Source organism: Pygocentrus nattereri, chromosome 23 (genome assembly GCF_015220715.1).
Source record: "Pygocentrus nattereri isolate fPygNat1 chromosome 23, fPygNat1.pri, whole genome shotgun sequence".
NCBI lineage: Eukaryota > Metazoa > Chordata > Actinopteri > Characiformes > Serrasalmidae > Pygocentrus > Pygocentrus nattereri.
In genome coordinates, this window is record NC_051233.1 from 28,384,239 (window position 1) to 28,400,880 (window position 16,642).

General features: G+C 42.0%; 1 protein-coding gene across 3 annotated transcripts in view; it reads left to right on the forward strand.

Moving 5' to 3' along the window:
- The window catches only part of ltbp3 (latent transforming growth factor beta binding protein 3), a 101,146-nt gene that overhangs the window by 52,190 nt on the left and 32,314 nt on the right, over nt 1-16,642 (forward strand). For all 3 annotated transcript variants that reach the window (XM_037533603.1, XM_037533604.1, XM_037533605.1), the window contains exons 2-7: nt 464-612; nt 2,081-2,204; nt 2,372-2,532; nt 2,750-2,855; nt 12,783-12,869; nt 14,841-14,960. In XM_037533603.1, coding sequence (XP_037389500.1) covers nt 464-612; nt 2,081-2,204; nt 2,372-2,532; nt 2,750-2,855; nt 12,783-12,869; nt 14,841-14,960 — 747 coding nt within the window. The remainder of the gene's footprint in view (nt 1-463; nt 613-2,080; nt 2,205-2,371; nt 2,533-2,749; nt 2,856-12,782; nt 12,870-14,840; nt 14,961-16,642) is intronic.

Here is a 16,642-nt window from a genome sequence, read left to right on the forward strand (position 1 = left end):
TCTCTGTCTCTCTCTGTCTCTCTCTCTCTCTGTCTCTCTCTCTCTCTGTTCTCTCTCTCTCTCTCTCTCTCTCTCTCTCTCTCTCTCTCTCTCTCTCTCTCTGTCTCTCTCTCTCTCTCTGTTCTCTCTCTCTCTCTCTCTGTCTCTCTCTCTCTGTCTCTCTCTCTCTCTCTCTGTCTCTCTCTGTCTCTCTCTCTCTCTCTCTGTTCTCTCTCTCTCTCTCTGTTCTCTCTCTCTCTCTCTGTCTCTCTCTGTCTCTCTCTCTCTCTCTGTTCTCTCTCTCTCTCTCTCTCTCTCTCTCTCTCTCTCTCTCTCTCTGTTCTCTCTCTCTCTCTCTCTCTCTCTCTGTCTCTCTCTCTCTCTGTCTCTCTCTCTCTCTCTCTCTCTCTCTCTGTCTCTCTCTCTCTCTCTCTCTCTCTCTCTCTCTCTCTCTCTCTCTCTGTCTCTCTCTCTCTCTCTGCAGTGGTGTGTCCTCTGACGTGTATAAACGGAGGTGTGTGCAGTAATCGTACACACTGTCTGTGTCCACCAGGCTTCACGGGGCGGCTCTGTCAGTTCCCCCTCCGTACACAGGCGTCCCGCGGCAACAAGCAGCCCGTCTACACGCTGCAGGCTCGTACAGCATCATCTTCATCATCTTCATCCACCTCTTGATCATCTTCCTCCTTCTCTTTGTCATCTTCCTCCTTCTGCTGATCATCATCATCTACATCCACTTCTTTATCAACTTCCTCCTCTTTATCATCTTCATCATCTACACCCACCTCTTTATCATCTTCCTCCTTTTCTTTATCATCTTCATCGTCTACAGCCATCTCTTTATCATCTTCCTCCTTCTCTTTGTCATCTTCCTCCTTCTCTTCATCATCATCATCTACATCCACTTCTTTATCAATGTCCTCCTCTTTATCATCTTCGTCATCTACATCCACCTCTTTATCATCTTCCCCCTTCTCTTTATCATCTTTATTCATCTCTTTATCATCTTCCTCCTTCTCTTTATCATCTTCCTCCTTCTCTTCATCATCATCATCTACATCCACTTCTTTATCAATGTCCTCCTCTTTATCATCTTCGTCATCTACATCCACCTCTTTATCATCTTCCCCCTTCTCTTTATCATCTTTATCATCTTTATTCATCTCTTTATCATTAGCCATATTTACTTGCAGCCTAATAATCCGACTAATAGCTCATTCAGAATTAGACTAGTCTAGTCCGATTGTGGCCATTTGGAATACGATTTCTATCTGATTGAACAAGGTGGGTAATCCTGTAAATAATCTGTTAAATAGAAGAATAACATCAATGTAAACGCCTGAATCTGATTACATTCCCTATCGAATGTCATAATGAAAGTTTATACCGTTCAACATGACGGAGCAGAAGCTGGTCTGCAGAGGAGACGAAGTTCATGCTCTGATCTTTAAAAGACGGACGTCCAGCTTATGTGTCTCAATTGGCTAAAATCTTTGCATGTAAACAGCCATTTTCATCATATTGTTCATTAATCTCTTTATCATCTTCCTCATGATCCACTTCTTCATCTTCATCATTCTCATCCCCCTCTGTCATCGTCCGTATCTTCTTCATCCTTCTCTTTCTCTTCATCTTCATCTTCTTTTTCCTGCTTCCTTCTTATTCTTCATCTTCCTCTTCATTCTTTTCATCCAGTTCTTTCTGTTTCTTTCTATTCACCCTGCACATCATTTTCATCCTCTTGTCCTCTTCGTTGTCGTCCGCCTCTTCATCATCTCTAAAGTGCTCTTCATCTTAACCCACTGCCTCCTCCTCTTCTTCATCATGTTCCTTAACTTCCTCATCTTCCTCCACCTTCCTCTACTCTTTGTCTTCATTCCTCGTACTTTTCCTTCTCTTCCTCTCCCCCATCCTCCCTTTCCCTTTTCTTCCTCTTCCTCCTCTGTTCTCAGAGTTCTGCCTGTTTGCTGTCATTTATTCCGTTTCTAGTGTAAACAGCCATATAGTACATTAAGTTAGTCATTTTTAGCACAGTGCTGTATAAATGGGTGTATCACTGGTTTTATAATGTCTGACTGGATCGTTACAAATGACCCTGCAGGTGATGCCTGATGGTCCAGGCCTGTCTGAGTCCAGTATTCCAGGTGGGCGGCAGCAACTGACCAAAACACACTCAGTGTTCACTCTGCCGCTGGCGCAGGGCACCGGATCCCACTCCTCTGACGGTATCGCATCCACACCAACTCCTCCTCGTAGTTCTGATTTACTGTGAAGGTAAAGTTGTGTTCTTCATGTAAGTAATCTCTCTCTCTCTCTCTCTCTCTCTCTCTCTCTCTCTCTCTCTCTCTCTCTCTCTCCTTTCTCTCTCTATTTCTCGCTCTCTCTCTTCTAGTGCGGTTTGAAGTCAGTGTCCACCACACAGCAGACACCTCTGTGGTCATCCAACCTCTTGATCAGTCAGACAGCAAACCTCCAAAGACAGTGGCACGCCTCCCTCCACAGACGCACAAGCCGAGGGGGCGGTGCTTTCAGGAGACCACGCCCAAACAAGCTGTGAGTGACAGACAAAAGAAACTGAAAAGTTTCTGACGCCCTCTGAAGTGCCCAACGTTATTGTTAATGGCATTTGACCATTTCTTGTAAGTGCTGCAGATAGAAATGATGTTGAACAAAAACAGAAATATTCCTTTAATTGCAAGTTTGACCGTAACAGGAAGATGCTCTCCATTCTGTATCTCTCTCTCTCTCTCTCTCTCTCTCTCTGCTGTAGTGTAGCAGTAACCCTCTCCCTGGATTGACCAATCAGGAGGACTGCTGTGGCAGTGTGGGAAATTCCTGGGGTCAGAACAAATGTTACAAATGCCCCAAACTTCCCTGTAAGTATTGTAATCGACTGAAAGTGATCAGAACAGCAGGAGCTCATCACTATTTCAAACTAATGAGTAGAAAACTGTCAAAGAGCTTGCAAGCAGCCTGTTTACGCTCCACCCACCAGTGCATTCTGTCATAGCTACTGTTGCCAGGTTAGACAAGGCTTACAAGACGTTGAGTAACATCCCATTCAGCCTAATGAGGAACTATACGAAATTTAAATTTTAAGTATTTTTTAATTAAATATAAGGTGATTCAAAAAGATTCATCCGATTTTCAAATTATTTATTTCATTTGTAAATCAATAAAGAACTATGCAGTTAACTTTTTTACATAATATAAAAGTTTACTAAATGGTTTAAATGAGCTTAAAGTTTATTATGTAATTTTAAAGTGCTCAATATGAACCTCCTCCAGACAACATTAACACCATAGTCGAATTCATCCACTCACCCGTGTAATGCGGAGCGATGAGGTGGCGGAAGCATGTGCGTAGAAAAGCAAGATTTATTATGGGCAAATCCAAAATCAGGCTCAAGAAAGTCCAGGTTCAGGGAGCCAACACGGATAGATCGGGGAATAGACATGACAGAAAAATGAACACAGGAAAACAGACAACGGAGGCTGGAAGAAACACCAAACAAAACAATTCAAACAGCACATATCAAACAAAGACCAGCAAACACAGGGCTTAAATATCACAGGGATGACGAGGGACAGGTGGAAAACAGGTGGAAACAATCAGGGGCAGAGTCACGAAACAAGGGGGCTGTCACAGAATCAAAACAAAGAAAGCACATGGAGGAGTGGGAGGAGCCAGTCATGACAACCCGAGCACTTACAGCTCTTTCAGTGCGATTTCGGAGGTCGTCCAGTGTTGTTGACCTAATGACAAACTGACAAACACTCTGAGCTGTTGGAGGTTCACTGCTGACAAACTTCATGAAAGCCCAGCTATGACGGATTCACTCTGATTGAAATGGAGATCGCAGAATGCTTTCTGCTCAGGGGTCTCATCTCCCGCTGACAGTTAGAAACTCTATGACCCCCTCTTACCGTTGGTATATGATTGGTTCCTCATGGTTATAAAAATATGGCTCTTTTTGAATCACCCTGTGTTTTAAACAGAGGTGGACGAAGAACACAAACCATGCACCTGATATAAAGTAGAGAATATTACTCCAGTAAAAGTAGAAGTCCTTACTCTAGACCTCAACTTGAGTAAAAGTACTAAAGTATTTACCTTCAAATGTACTTAAGTATAAAGTAAAAGTACTAAAAGATTAATTCTGGCTCTGATGTCCTGTTATCATTTTTATAACCAGACTGGCTTCATGAACTCATTTCAGGTGAAAGTCCTCCAGCGTCTCTCTTGGTAAACCAGTCTTTTAATAGCACGTCATTAATTAGTGACGCTGACGTCTATTAAAATGATCAGAAGCACAAAACACTGAAGGTAAACAGTTTCCATCAGGGAGAACCGAGTGGCTCTGAAATCACTTTTTACACACAAGCAAAGTTTCAGGTTCAGATTTATTTACAACTTAGTTCCAAGTTTAAGTTGAATAAAAACTGGCTTTAAACTCAGGATCACAGATGAGCTCCTTTACTATGTTGATCTGTAGGCGTCTGTTCATAAACATAAACCAGCCCAAACTCATTTACTATAAAATGAAATGGTGTTTGTAGAAATTCAGAAAAAAGCCGCGTCAGTCTCGACTGCATATGTGGACATATTTCTATATTGTGCTCTATTTACACAAAGTTAGGTTAGTTCATCATTTATGTTGAACAGACTCTCCCAAAGTTTTACGCTGCTGCGCTGACGTTGAACCGTGTGCTGCACTGGGTCGGTATGACCAACAGGTCAAAACAAGCTCAGAACAAAGTGACCGCTGGGCCCTGATTGGTGCTCTGGCTTTGCGCTTCTTCCGTTTTGACATGTTACGTTTTTATACACACAGAAACCAAAAGGAACGACAGATTTCTCAAAATGTAGGAGGAAAAAGTCGGATATTAGACTCTGAAATGTAGTGGAGTGAAAGAAACAAGCTCCCTAAAATGGAAAAACTTAAGTAAAGTACAGATACAAATTACTTAAGTACAGTAACAAATTACATTTACTCAGTTACTGGTATTAAATGTTAATTGTTATCAGGGTTGTTTGACAAGCTGTGCAGAAAGTTCAGCTTCAGCCGTGTTAATGTTGCTACCTAGTCTAGTGGCACAGTCTACGCTGTGAGCTGCTATAGCAGGACTGAAGCTGCTGGTATGTGAATGAAGAGATCTACACACGCGTTCCTCGTCATGTTGGCTGGATACAGCAAAAATATGTTGCCTTGATTGGTATTAACTTGGTTTAGGGCCATGGAAAATATCTAACGGCCGTTTTTCTCACCAGTTTGACGCCTGAGATTTAAATTGCGTTTATGTTTTGCTCTTTAAATTTTTGTTGCAGTGAAGGCTTGAAGACTGGACGCAAGGCTCCAGATTGCCCAATATTTGAGACTGTGATGTCACAGCACATCTGTGTGTTTGGTTGCTCTAAGGCCAAACAACACCCAGTCAGCCCTAACAGAGCGAGCTTTCTCACACATACAGAATCGAAATCATTTAGAGTTATTAATAAACTCTGGATGGAGGCGTTTTCCCTTATAGACAACCTACAGATATTTCACATGAAGTGTGCAAAAACCATGTGTTTACCAGTAAACACGATTTTTCACATGTGACGTTTACTTCTAGTACAGAAAAGTGAGGCACTTTCTTTTTCCTTTCTCTCTTTTTTTGCCGTTTGTCTTATATAATCCTCCCCGTCGCTGTTGGGCTGGTAGGAGTCACTGCAGGCCAGCAGATTAGATTTCAGTACGAGCTCCAAGAAAAACCCTCTTTTCCCCTTTTTACTCTTTTTTCTGCTCATATTCATTCTTTCTTTTCTCCGTCACTCTCTGCCAGGGCTCGGTCTTAAAGCTCCAGCACACAAAAGCAGCTCTGTGGATTTAAAAACAGATAAAACCTGACCTCCTGCGAGACTCGCTCTGTGCTCTGCTTCCTACAACACACCCTCAGAGTCACAGAGTCAGAATCAGAGACAGAGTCAGAGACAAATTCAGAGACCGACACAGAGTCAGAGTCACAGACAGAGTCAGAGACCAAGTCAGAAACAGAGACAGACTCAGAATCAGAGACAGAGACAAGCAGAGGATGAGAAAAAAACTCTCCAGCCAACTCTCCTCTCTCTCTCGTTCTCTTTTCTTTCGCTCTCTTTTTCTGTCTTCACTTTACTCTTTCTCTGTTCTCTCTCTCTCTCTCTCTCTCTCTCTCTCTCTCTCTTTCTCTCTCTCTCTCTCTCTGTTTGCTTTATTTCACATCCTTCCCAATGAAGTTCCCCTTCTGCAAAACAGAGAGAGAGAAGAGAAAGACAGAGGGAGAAGAAAGAGACAGAAGAGAAAGACAGAGAGAGAAGAAAGAGAGAAGAGAAAGAGAGAGAGAAGAGAAAGACAGAGGGAGAAGAAAGAGACAGAAGAGAAAGACAGAGAGAGAAGAAAGAGAGAAGAGAAAGAGAGAGAGAAGAGAAAGACAGAGGGAGAAGAAAGAGACAGAAGAGAAAGACAGAGAGAGAAGAAAGAGAGAAGAGAAAGAGAGAGAGAAGAGAAAGACAGAGGGAGAAGAAAGAGACAGAAGAGAAAGACAGAGAGAGAAGAAAGAAGAGAAAGACAGAGAGAGAAGAAAGAGAGAAGAGAAAGACAGAGAGAAGAGAAAGACAGAGAGAAGAGGAAGACAGAGAGAGAAGAAAGAGAAAGGAGAAAGACAGAGAGAGAAGAAAGAGAAAAGAGAAAGACAGAGAGAGAAGAAAGAGAGAAGAGAAAGAGAGAGAGAATAGAAAGACAGAGGGAGAAGAAAGAGACAGAAGAGAAAGACAGAGAGAGAAGAAAGAGAGAAGAGAAAGACAGAGAGAAGAGGAAGACAGAGAGAGAAGAAAGAGAAAAGAGAAAGACAGAGAGAGAAGAAAGATAGAAGAGAAAGACAGAGAGAAGAGGAAGACAGAAAGAAGAGAAAGACAGAGAAGAGAAAGACAGAGAGAAGAGAACGAGAGAGAAGAGGAAGACAGACAGAGAGAAGAGAAAGACAGAGAGAAGAGAAAGACAGAAGAGAAAGACAGAGAGAAGAGAAAGACAGACAGAGAGAGAAGAGAAAGACAGACAGAGAGAAGAGAAAGACAGAGACAGAAGAGAAAGACAGACAGAGAGAGAAGAGAAAGACACAGAGACAGAAAAGAAAGACAGACAGAGAAGAGAAAGACAGAGAAGAGAATGACAGACAGAGAGAAGAGAAAGAGAGAGAAGAGAAAGACAAGAAAAGACAGAGAGAGAAGAGAAAGACAGACAGAGAGAGAAAAGAGAAAGAGACAGAGAGAAGAGAAAGACAGAGAGAGAAGAGAAAGACACAGAGACAGAAGAGAAAGACAGAGACAGAAGAGAAAGACAGACAGAGAGAAGAGAAATACAGAAATAGAGTGAAGAGAAAGACAGACAGAGAGAGAAGAGAAAGACAGACAGAGAGAGAAGAGAAAGACAGACAGAGAGAAGTGAAAGACAGACAGAGAGAGAAGAGAAAGACAGAGAGAGAAAAGAGACAGACAGAGAGAAGAGAAAGACAGAGAGAGAAGAAAGAGAGAAGAGAAAGAGAGAGAGAAGAGAAAGACAGAGGGAGAAGAAAGAGACAGAAGAGAAAGACAGAGAGAGAAGAAAGAAGAGAAAGACAGAGAGAGAAGAAAGAGAGAAGAGAAAGACAGAGAGAAGAGAAAGACAGAGAGAAGAGGAAGACAGAGAGAGAAGAAAGAGAAAGGAGAAAGACAGAGAGAGAAGAAAGAGAAAAGAGAAAGACAGAGAGAGAAGAAAGAGAAAAGAGAAAGACAGAGAGAGAAGAAAGAGAGAAGAGAAAGAGAGAGAGAAGAGAAAGACAGAGGGAGAAGAAAGAGACAGAAGAGAAAGACAGAGAGAGAAGAAAGAGAGAAGAGAAAGACAGAGAGAGAAGAAAGAGAGAAGAGAAAGACAGAGAGAAGAGGAAGACAGAGAGAGAAGAAAGAGAAAAGAGAAAGACAGAGAGAGAAGAAAGATAGAAGAGAAAGACAGAGAGAAGAGGAAGACAGAAAGAAGAGAAAGACAGAGAAGAGAAAGACAGAGAGAAGAGAACGAGAGAGAAGAGGAAGACAGACAGAGAGAAGAGAAAGACAGAGAGAAGAGAAAGACAGAAGAGAAAGACAGAGAGAAGAGAAAGACAGACAGAGAGAGAAGAGAAAGACAGACAGAGAGAAGAGAAAGACAGAGACAGAAGAGAAAGACAGACAGAGAGAAGAGAAAGACAGAGAAGAGAAAGACAGACAGAGAGAGAAGAGAAAGACACAGAGACAGAAAAGAAAGACAGACAGAGAAGAGAAAGACAGAGAAGAGAATGACAGACAGAGAGAAGAGAAAGACAGAGAGAGAAGAGAAAGACAAGAAAAGACAGAGAGAGAAGAGAAAGACAGACAGAGAGAGAAAAGAGAAAGAGACAGAGAGAAGAGAAAGACAGAGAGAGAAGAGAAAGACACAGAGACAGAAGAGAAAGACAGAGACAGAAGAGAAAGACAGAAGAGAAAGACAGACAGAGAGAAGAGAAATACAGAAATAGAGTGAAGAGAAAGACAGACAGAGAGAGAAGAGAAAGACAGACAGAGAGAGAAGAGAAAGACAGACAGAGAGAAGTGAAAGACAGACAGAGAGAGAAGAGAAAGACAGAGAGAGAAAAGAGACAGACAGAGAGAAGAGAAAGACAGAGAGAGAAGAGAAAGACAGACAGAGAGAGAAGAGAAAGACACAGAGACAGAAGAGAAAGACAGACAGAAGAGAAAGACAGACAGAGAGAAGAGAAATACAGAAATAGAGAGAAGAGAAAGACAGACAGAGAGAAGAGAAATACAGAAATAGAGAGAAGAGAAAGACAGACAGAGAGAAGAGAAAGACAGACACAAGAAAGACAGACAGAGAGAGAAGAGAAAGACAGACAGAGAAGAGAAAGACAGACAGAGAGAAGAGAAAGACAGACACAAGAAAGACAGACAGAGAGAGAAGTGAAAGACAGACAGAGAGAGAAGTGAAAGACAGAGAGAAGAGAAAGACAGACAGAGAGAGAAGTGAAAGACAGACAGAGAGAGAAGAGAAAGACAGACAGAGAGAGAAGTGAAAGACAGACAGAGAGAGAAGAGAAAGACAGAGAGAGAAGAGAAAGACAGACAGAGAGAGAAGTGAAAGACAGACAGAGAGAGAAGTGAAAGACAGACAGAGAGAGAAGAGAAAGACAGACAGAGAGAGAAGTGAAAGACAGACAGAGAGAGAAGAGAAAGACAGACAGAGAGAAGTGAAAGACAGACAGAGAGAGAAGTGAAAGACAGACAGAGAGAGAAGAGAAAGACAGACAGAGAGAGAAGTGAAAGACAGACAGAGAGAGAAGAGAAAGACAGACAGAGAGAAGTGAAAGACAGACAGAGAGAGAAGTGAAAGACAGAGAGAGAAGAGAAAGACAGACAGAGAGAGAAGAGAAAGACAGACAGAGAGAGAAGTGAAAGACAGACAGAGAGAGAAGAGAAAGACAGACAGAGAGAAGTGAAAGACAGACAGAGAGAGAAGTGAAAGACAGACAGAGAGAGAAGTGAAAGACAGAGAGAGAAGAGAAAGACAGACAGAGAGAGAAGAGAAAGACAGACAGAGAGAGAAGTGAAAGACAGACAGAGAGAGAAGAGAAAGACAGACAGAGAGAAGTGAAAGACAGACAGAGAGAGAAGTGAAAGACAGACAGAGAGAGAAGTGAAAGACAGAGAGAGAAGTGAAAGACAGACAGAGAGAGAAGTGAAAGACAGAGAGAGAAGAGAAAGACAGACAGAGAGAGAAGAGAAAGACAGACAGAGAGAGAAGTGAAAGACAGACAGAGAGAGAAGAGAAAGACAGACAGAGAGAGAAGTGAAAGACAGACAGAGAGAGAAGTGAAAGACAGACAGAGAGAGAAGAGAAAGACAGACAGAGAGAGAAGAGAAAGACAGACAGAGAGAGAAGAGAAAGACAGAGAGTCTGTATTTGTTTAACTTGGCAGAAAAATAAAAATCTGTCGTTCTTTCTGTTTTCACTTTCACTCTCACTCTCTCTCTCACTCTCTCACTCTCTCTCTCTCTCTCTCTTCATTTTCACATGGGTTCTTGTTTCCTAGTTAGTATTTAGAATTTATACTCATATTTACTCAGTGATCTGATCCAGGATCAGCCTGTTCATTCAGATGTTCTACAGAAAGGGGGGGGGGGGGCTGCGCTGTGTTTCTCTCTCTCTCTGCAGCATCTCTTTTCCAGACGCATCTCTCCTGATGAAGTTTCCTCTCTTTACTGAATCACTCTTCACTCATCTTACTGCAAGTGCCAAAGGGAGGGGCCGAGCGAGAGAGAGAGAGAAAGAGAGAGAGAGTGCATGAGAGAGAGAGAGGGAGAGAGAAAGAGAGAGAGGCATGAGAGAGAGAGAGTGCATGAGAGAGAAAGAGGGAGAGAGAGAGAGTGCATGAGGGAGAGAGAGAGTGCATGAGAGAGAGAGAGAGAAAGAGAGAGAGAGGCATGAGAGAGAGAGAGAGAGTGCATGAGAGAGAGAGAGAAAGTGCATGAGAGAGAGAGAGAGAAAGAGAGAGGCATGAGAGAGAGAGAGAGTGCATGAGAGAGAGAGAGAGAGTGCATGAGAGAGTGCATGAGAGAGAGAAAGAGAGAGAGAGAGAGAGAGAGAGAGAGAAAGAGAGAGAGAGAGAGAGAGAGAGAGGGAGAGAGAAAGAGAGAGAGAGGCATGAGAGAGAGAGAGGGAGAGAGAGAGAGAGAGAGAGAGAGAGAGGCGAAGACCTGAAATGTGGAAAAATCTCAAATCTCCAGCATTCTTCCGATAACTATCCTACGCCAACATCTCTCCTCCTGTCTTCTTTCCTTTCCTTTGTTTTCTTTTCTGTTCCTTTCTTTCATCTCACTTCCCTTTTTACTCGTGTTCAGGTTTTCTGTGCTGCAACAGTTTATCCTCTTTTTATGAAGCTGTTATAAATGTAGCGCTCATGATCTGATCCTTTCTGAACGCGTGTATACAGTATGTTTAAATTCTGATTCTTTTCTTTTCCTTTTTTTCCACTCTTTTCTCCCTCTGAGATGTGGTTTGGCCTTCTTTCGTTTTTTGGCTTCTTCATATTTTTTCCCCTTTCTTCATGCCGTGTTTGTGCCGCGTGTCTGTGAGACTGAATCTCAAATGGCTCCCTGCCTAGTGACTTAAGGCATTTTGTCTTCTTCACCCAAATAATGCCCTGTATGTCCAGCAGAATCGCCCTCACATGGCTGGAATCCCAAATGGCTCTTTCTTAAACGTATCACTCACTGGCTGCGTCCCAATTCAGGGGCTGCATCCCAATTCGAAGGCTGCATTTGAAGGCCGATTTTGTCACAGCTGCGCGACTAGGCTCTCGCGTTCTGAAGGCTCCTTCATATACGGCCAGCGTTTGCATATACCATTAGAAGTGCGGTAGTAGTAGTACCACTAGAGCAGTAGGTGAACTACGGAAGCGTTGGTTTGGGATGCGGCATTAGTTTGGCCAGTCAGCTGCCCTGCTGTGCTGCTCATTAGCTGCTCAGTAAACGTTTCCAAGTAAAAGTTTAAGGTATTTATTGATTATGGATGCAGCTGTAGAGGTAAAGGAATGCATTTATTGAGGGAAGCTGATGTTGGCTTCGTATTCGGCAGCTTCGTTCTAATTCAAGGCACCTCACTGTAACTGCAGCACCATATAAGTTTAAATGAGAAGGTGGCAAACAACAAGCTTCAGCTTTGTTTATGTGTATGAATTAAGAGCTTTGGCCGCTTTTGGAGCCACTTTCATTAGTTTTTGTAAAATATCACAGATTCTAACGTTCTGATCTGTGGAAATGTGCTAGACGGATCCAGTCCGGATCCAGTCCGTCAGTCTAGCTAGTCTTCTGGAGGCTGCATCTAAAGTCTCCACATCTTTTCGTGATTTCATGCTCGTCCTGACCTACTTCGCTATTTTGCTTTTGGTGTTTTGGTCTGTAGCTGCAGTAACGGTGATGAGTTGAGGTCTAGCAGTCAGTGTTATAGCTTACCTACCAACATGGTGATGTGGTCTTCTTAACGACGCAGTTGAGTACTGTGAACAGGCAACGAAGCAGAATTCCCTGGAGTTCTACGCTCAGTGTAATGGAGTTTATGAGGACTCTAGTAGGAAAATTGTAAAGTTGTATTGGCGACATTTACTTAGTTTTACTTTCGAGAGATTTTGCCCCAGTTACTCTGTATCTGGTCCGTATTATTCAGTTACTGCTACAAGTTTTTCAGTAACTAGTAAAATTATTCAATAACTTCAAAACCCCATTCAGCTCTATGGAACTGAACACAGCCATGAGATTAACTACACCTACAGTTTCAGACCTTTATAGGCTCAGTTTAGACTTTTTCATGCACCAGATAAAGCAGCCTAAACATCTCGAACCTCACTAATTATCACCATCCTAATTATCTCCACCTCTCTGTCTGTGTTTGAGTAGAAAAGTGAAAATATACTGCACAGTGATTTGGTTGATGTGTTTAGATGACCAAAAGAAAGAATGTGACTTTGAGTTGGGTTTGTGTATGAAAGAGGCCGAGTGGGTCAGAAGCAGGTTGTTTTCTTAATCTCTGTAAAATTGTAATTACTTTTTGTTTGTTTTAGAGTTTTTTTTCCATGCTGTGTATTCAGTTGTGAAATAAGAACTTATTACATCTCTCTCTCCACCTTTCTCTCTCTCTCTCTCTCTCTCTCTCTCTCTCTCTCTCTCTCTCTCTCTCTCACACACACACAAACCCTCGCTGTTTCTCTGTCTCTCACACACTCAGATGCCGGAAAGCTGCAGACGATAATCGAGGAATTTGGCTCCACATGCCCTCAAGGTTACAAAAGACTAAACAGAACACACTGCCAAGGTAAAGGGAGAGTGTGTGTGTGTGTGTGTGTGTGTGTGTGTGGACTAGCAAGATAAATTATAGGGACATGCATTCCAAGTAATTTTGATATTTAAGTTTCTGGCCGAGTTCATAAGTGGATATCCGGTTAACCGTAGAGAAGTAAAAATGATGGAAAAAACCATGACACTACTGTGGGTCTGTAGGTTTACAGCATGTAGGTTTTATTATAGGATGAGTGATGGAGGCTGCCTCTTCAGATGACCTAAGATGACAAAGCTAACGTGTCACGGTGCTGATGAGGACTCGTCGTCTGCCACACAAAGTTTTTGGACGACACGCCAGCAGAGAAAAACTCGAGAAGCTCTGTCTGAGTCATGTCCGTAGCCTCTTAAGCTCCTTAACCACCAGTGGTTCCAAAACGCACTTCGTCATGTTCATCATAACTTTCATATTTCATAAGCTACATTTAAAAGCTGGGCGTCGTATGAGGCTGTTACTGCCTTCTTTCCTGTCAGATAGATGGTGATGTCATTTTAAACCCTTATAATGGAAGAAGCTGAAGTTTTTCTACTGAATTTTTCACCAAATCTGGGCTATAAACTATAAACAGATGGCGTCTCTTCAGTGATCTGCTCTGTAAGAATTATTTTTATAAAATGATACAGAAATATTTTTGGCTTTAAGCTGTAAATTGTTGTCATGCATTCAGCCAGTCTTCAAACGGACAAGAACTGCATTCCCCAGAATCCTTTGGGGAATCACGAGGTGGAGCTATTTCCCTCACTCCTACTTCCAGCAAGGACTCCTCAGCAAAGTCACATGACTTCTGAAAAGTTTTGTCATTCATTTGTCATGTGTTTACTGAGTGCCTGTCTCCTGTCTACTCTCTGCGTCCCTGATTCTACAAGTAAAGCTTTTCAAACCGCGAGCGTCTGCTTTCTGGTGGCACGTTACAGTTGTAAGCGCATAGCAATATGTGTAGATCATAAAACACATGTTCTGTTCATTTAAGGGCTTTTACCAAAAAATAAATAAATAAAATAAAGATGTGCGTTTATTTCATGCAGTCGCTGAATAATTTGCCTTAAGATTTGGTCTCGGAAATTCAGATGGACGAACCAAAATATACCGTGCAGCATAAGAGGTTAAGTGTGTCCTTGTTAACACGCTCGCGTTCAGGCACCCTTTGTTTTGGAGATGCATATCAAACATACTGATCCTGAAGTATTGACCTCTATATTTTCTCCATCTTTCCATGATAAAACTTCACAAATACCTCATTTCACTGTTTAAATACTGGCACCTCAACCAGTTAACAGAGTATTGAAGTGCCCTAGGATTAATTTACCCACTCAGTCTCTCTCTCTCTCTCTCTCTCTCTCTCTCTCTCTGTCTCTCTCTGTCTCTCTCGCTCTCTCTCTCTCTCTCTCTCTCTCTCTCTCTCTCTCTCTCTCTCTCTGTCTCTCTCTGTCTCTCTCGCTCTCTCTCTCTCTCTCTCTCTCTCTCTCTCTCTCTCTCTCTCTCTGTTCTCTCTCTCTCTCTCTGTTCTCTCTCTCTCTCTCTCTCTCTCTCTCTCTCTGTCTCTCTCTGTTCTCTCTCTCTCTCTCTGTTCTCTCTCTCTCTCTCTCTCTCTCTCTCTCTCTCTGTTCTCTCTCTCTCTCTCTCTCTCTCTCTCTCTCTCTCTCTGTTCTCTCTCTCTCTCTCTCTCTCTCTCTCTGTTCTCTCTCTCTCTCTCTCTCTCTCTCTCTCTCTGTTCTCTCTCTCTCTCTCTCTCTCTCTCTCTGTTCTCTCTCTCTCTCTCTCTGTTCTCTCTCCCTCTCTCTCTCTCTCTCTCTCTCTCTCTCTCTCTCTCTCTCTCTCTCTCTGTCTCTCTCTGTTCTCTCTCTCTCTCTCTCTCTCTCTGTTCTCTCTCTCTCTCTCTCTCTCTGTCTCTCTCTCTCTCTCTCTCTGTCTCTCTCTCTCTCTCTCTCTCTCTCTCTCTCTCTGCAGACATTAATGAGTGTATGATGCAGGGTGTGTGTCAGAACGGTGAGTGTTTGAACACTCAGGGGAGTTTCCGCTGCACCTGCAAACCTGGATACATACTGACCGACAGAACACGCTGCATGGGTAAGACTAAAACAGTAATTCTAGTTACTTCTAACTGCATTAAGATTCTATGTATTCTAATGTTGTAAAGCTGCGGTAGGCAGAGAAATTCATGATACACCATATATACAGTACTGAGTGAAAGTCTGAGGCACCCAAGACACATTTTTCAAAATCTATTTATTTGTTTGTGTTTATTTGCTGAGAAAAGTGTTTATATGTGAATAAACAAAATTTATAGAATATTCATTAATAATGATTATATATGTATGTGTGTGTGTATATATATATATATGTGTGTGTGTGTGTGTGTGTGTGTGTGTGTGTGTATGTGTGTGTGTGTGTGTGTGTTTATATAACACCGAACCCCTACTACTGCCCTTCCCATTGGTGGTGGGTCGATGATGGGAGGGGGGACTCATATAGCTCCTTCGGGCTGGGCCCGGCCGGGCACCATGAGTAAATGCCTGGTCACCAGACGCTCGTTGGCGAGCCCCTCCCCCAGGCCTGGCTCCAGGGTGGGGCCCCGGTAACCCTGTTCTGGGCAGGGATCACACTTTGTCTGACCTGTCACCTAGGACCAGTTTGCCATGGGAGATGGATGGATGGATGGATGGATGGATGGATGGACACATATATATATATATATATATATATATATATATATATATATATATAATATTTATATATAAATAAGTAAATAATAAAGTAATCTTCTGGATGTTGGTGTGTTTGTTTAAGCATTTCCAAGCCGCTCCTCGAGGAAGCCCAGTATTATATGTAGTTAAAAAGCAGCTCCTGGTTTGACCAATCAGTGCTCAGTAAATTGTGCTCATGATGTAACTGATGATAATTAACAAGGAAAAATATGGACCCAAGAAATTCTTGTTACTTTTTATTGTTTTCATGTTCATTTGAATGATGAATACGACTTTATTCTAATGTATATTGTGATAAACTCACTGCTGATCAGTCTAAAACGTTCGCACAGTGCTGTATAATAAGGTGTATTTCTTCTGTCATTTCATAACTTGGGAAAGCAACATCTATGAATACAGTGCTTTATATTCAGCATTTCACTGCACTAAATCCAGTTAATGTCATCATTTTCTAATCAAGCATGCCGTTTGTCAGTGTACTGACAATATCAGTATGATCCATAATAATAATAATCTTTATTTGTATAGCACCTTTCATACATACATGCAACTCAAAGTGCTTTACAGAATAAATAAAAAGAAAACAAAGATAAGCAAAACACATTAAAAGAAATAAAGATAGAAGGAAACAAAATAACATAATGAAATTAACTGAAAAAGATCAAATGAAAAAGATAGAACAGACAAAAGTTTCTTAACTAAAAGCAGATCTAAACAGGAAGGTTTTAAGATTACTCTTGAAGCTGTACAGGGATGTAAAGCCTCTTAGCTCCTCAGGAAGAGAGTTCCAAAGCTTTGGGCCGTAGTGGCTAAAAGCACCCTCGCCAATCTTTAACCGGGTTTTAGGAATCACCAGTAGATTACTGTTTGAAGACCTGAGAGACCTGACAGGAACATGTCTCACCATCATTTCAGTGAGGTAAAGAGGAGCATAATAGCATAATATTAGCATAATATTAGAAAAGCATATTATGACACTGACGTAGTTTATCGCAATAGCAGTGAGTGTTGTCACATTATCTAGTCCTATTATATAGTTTTTTT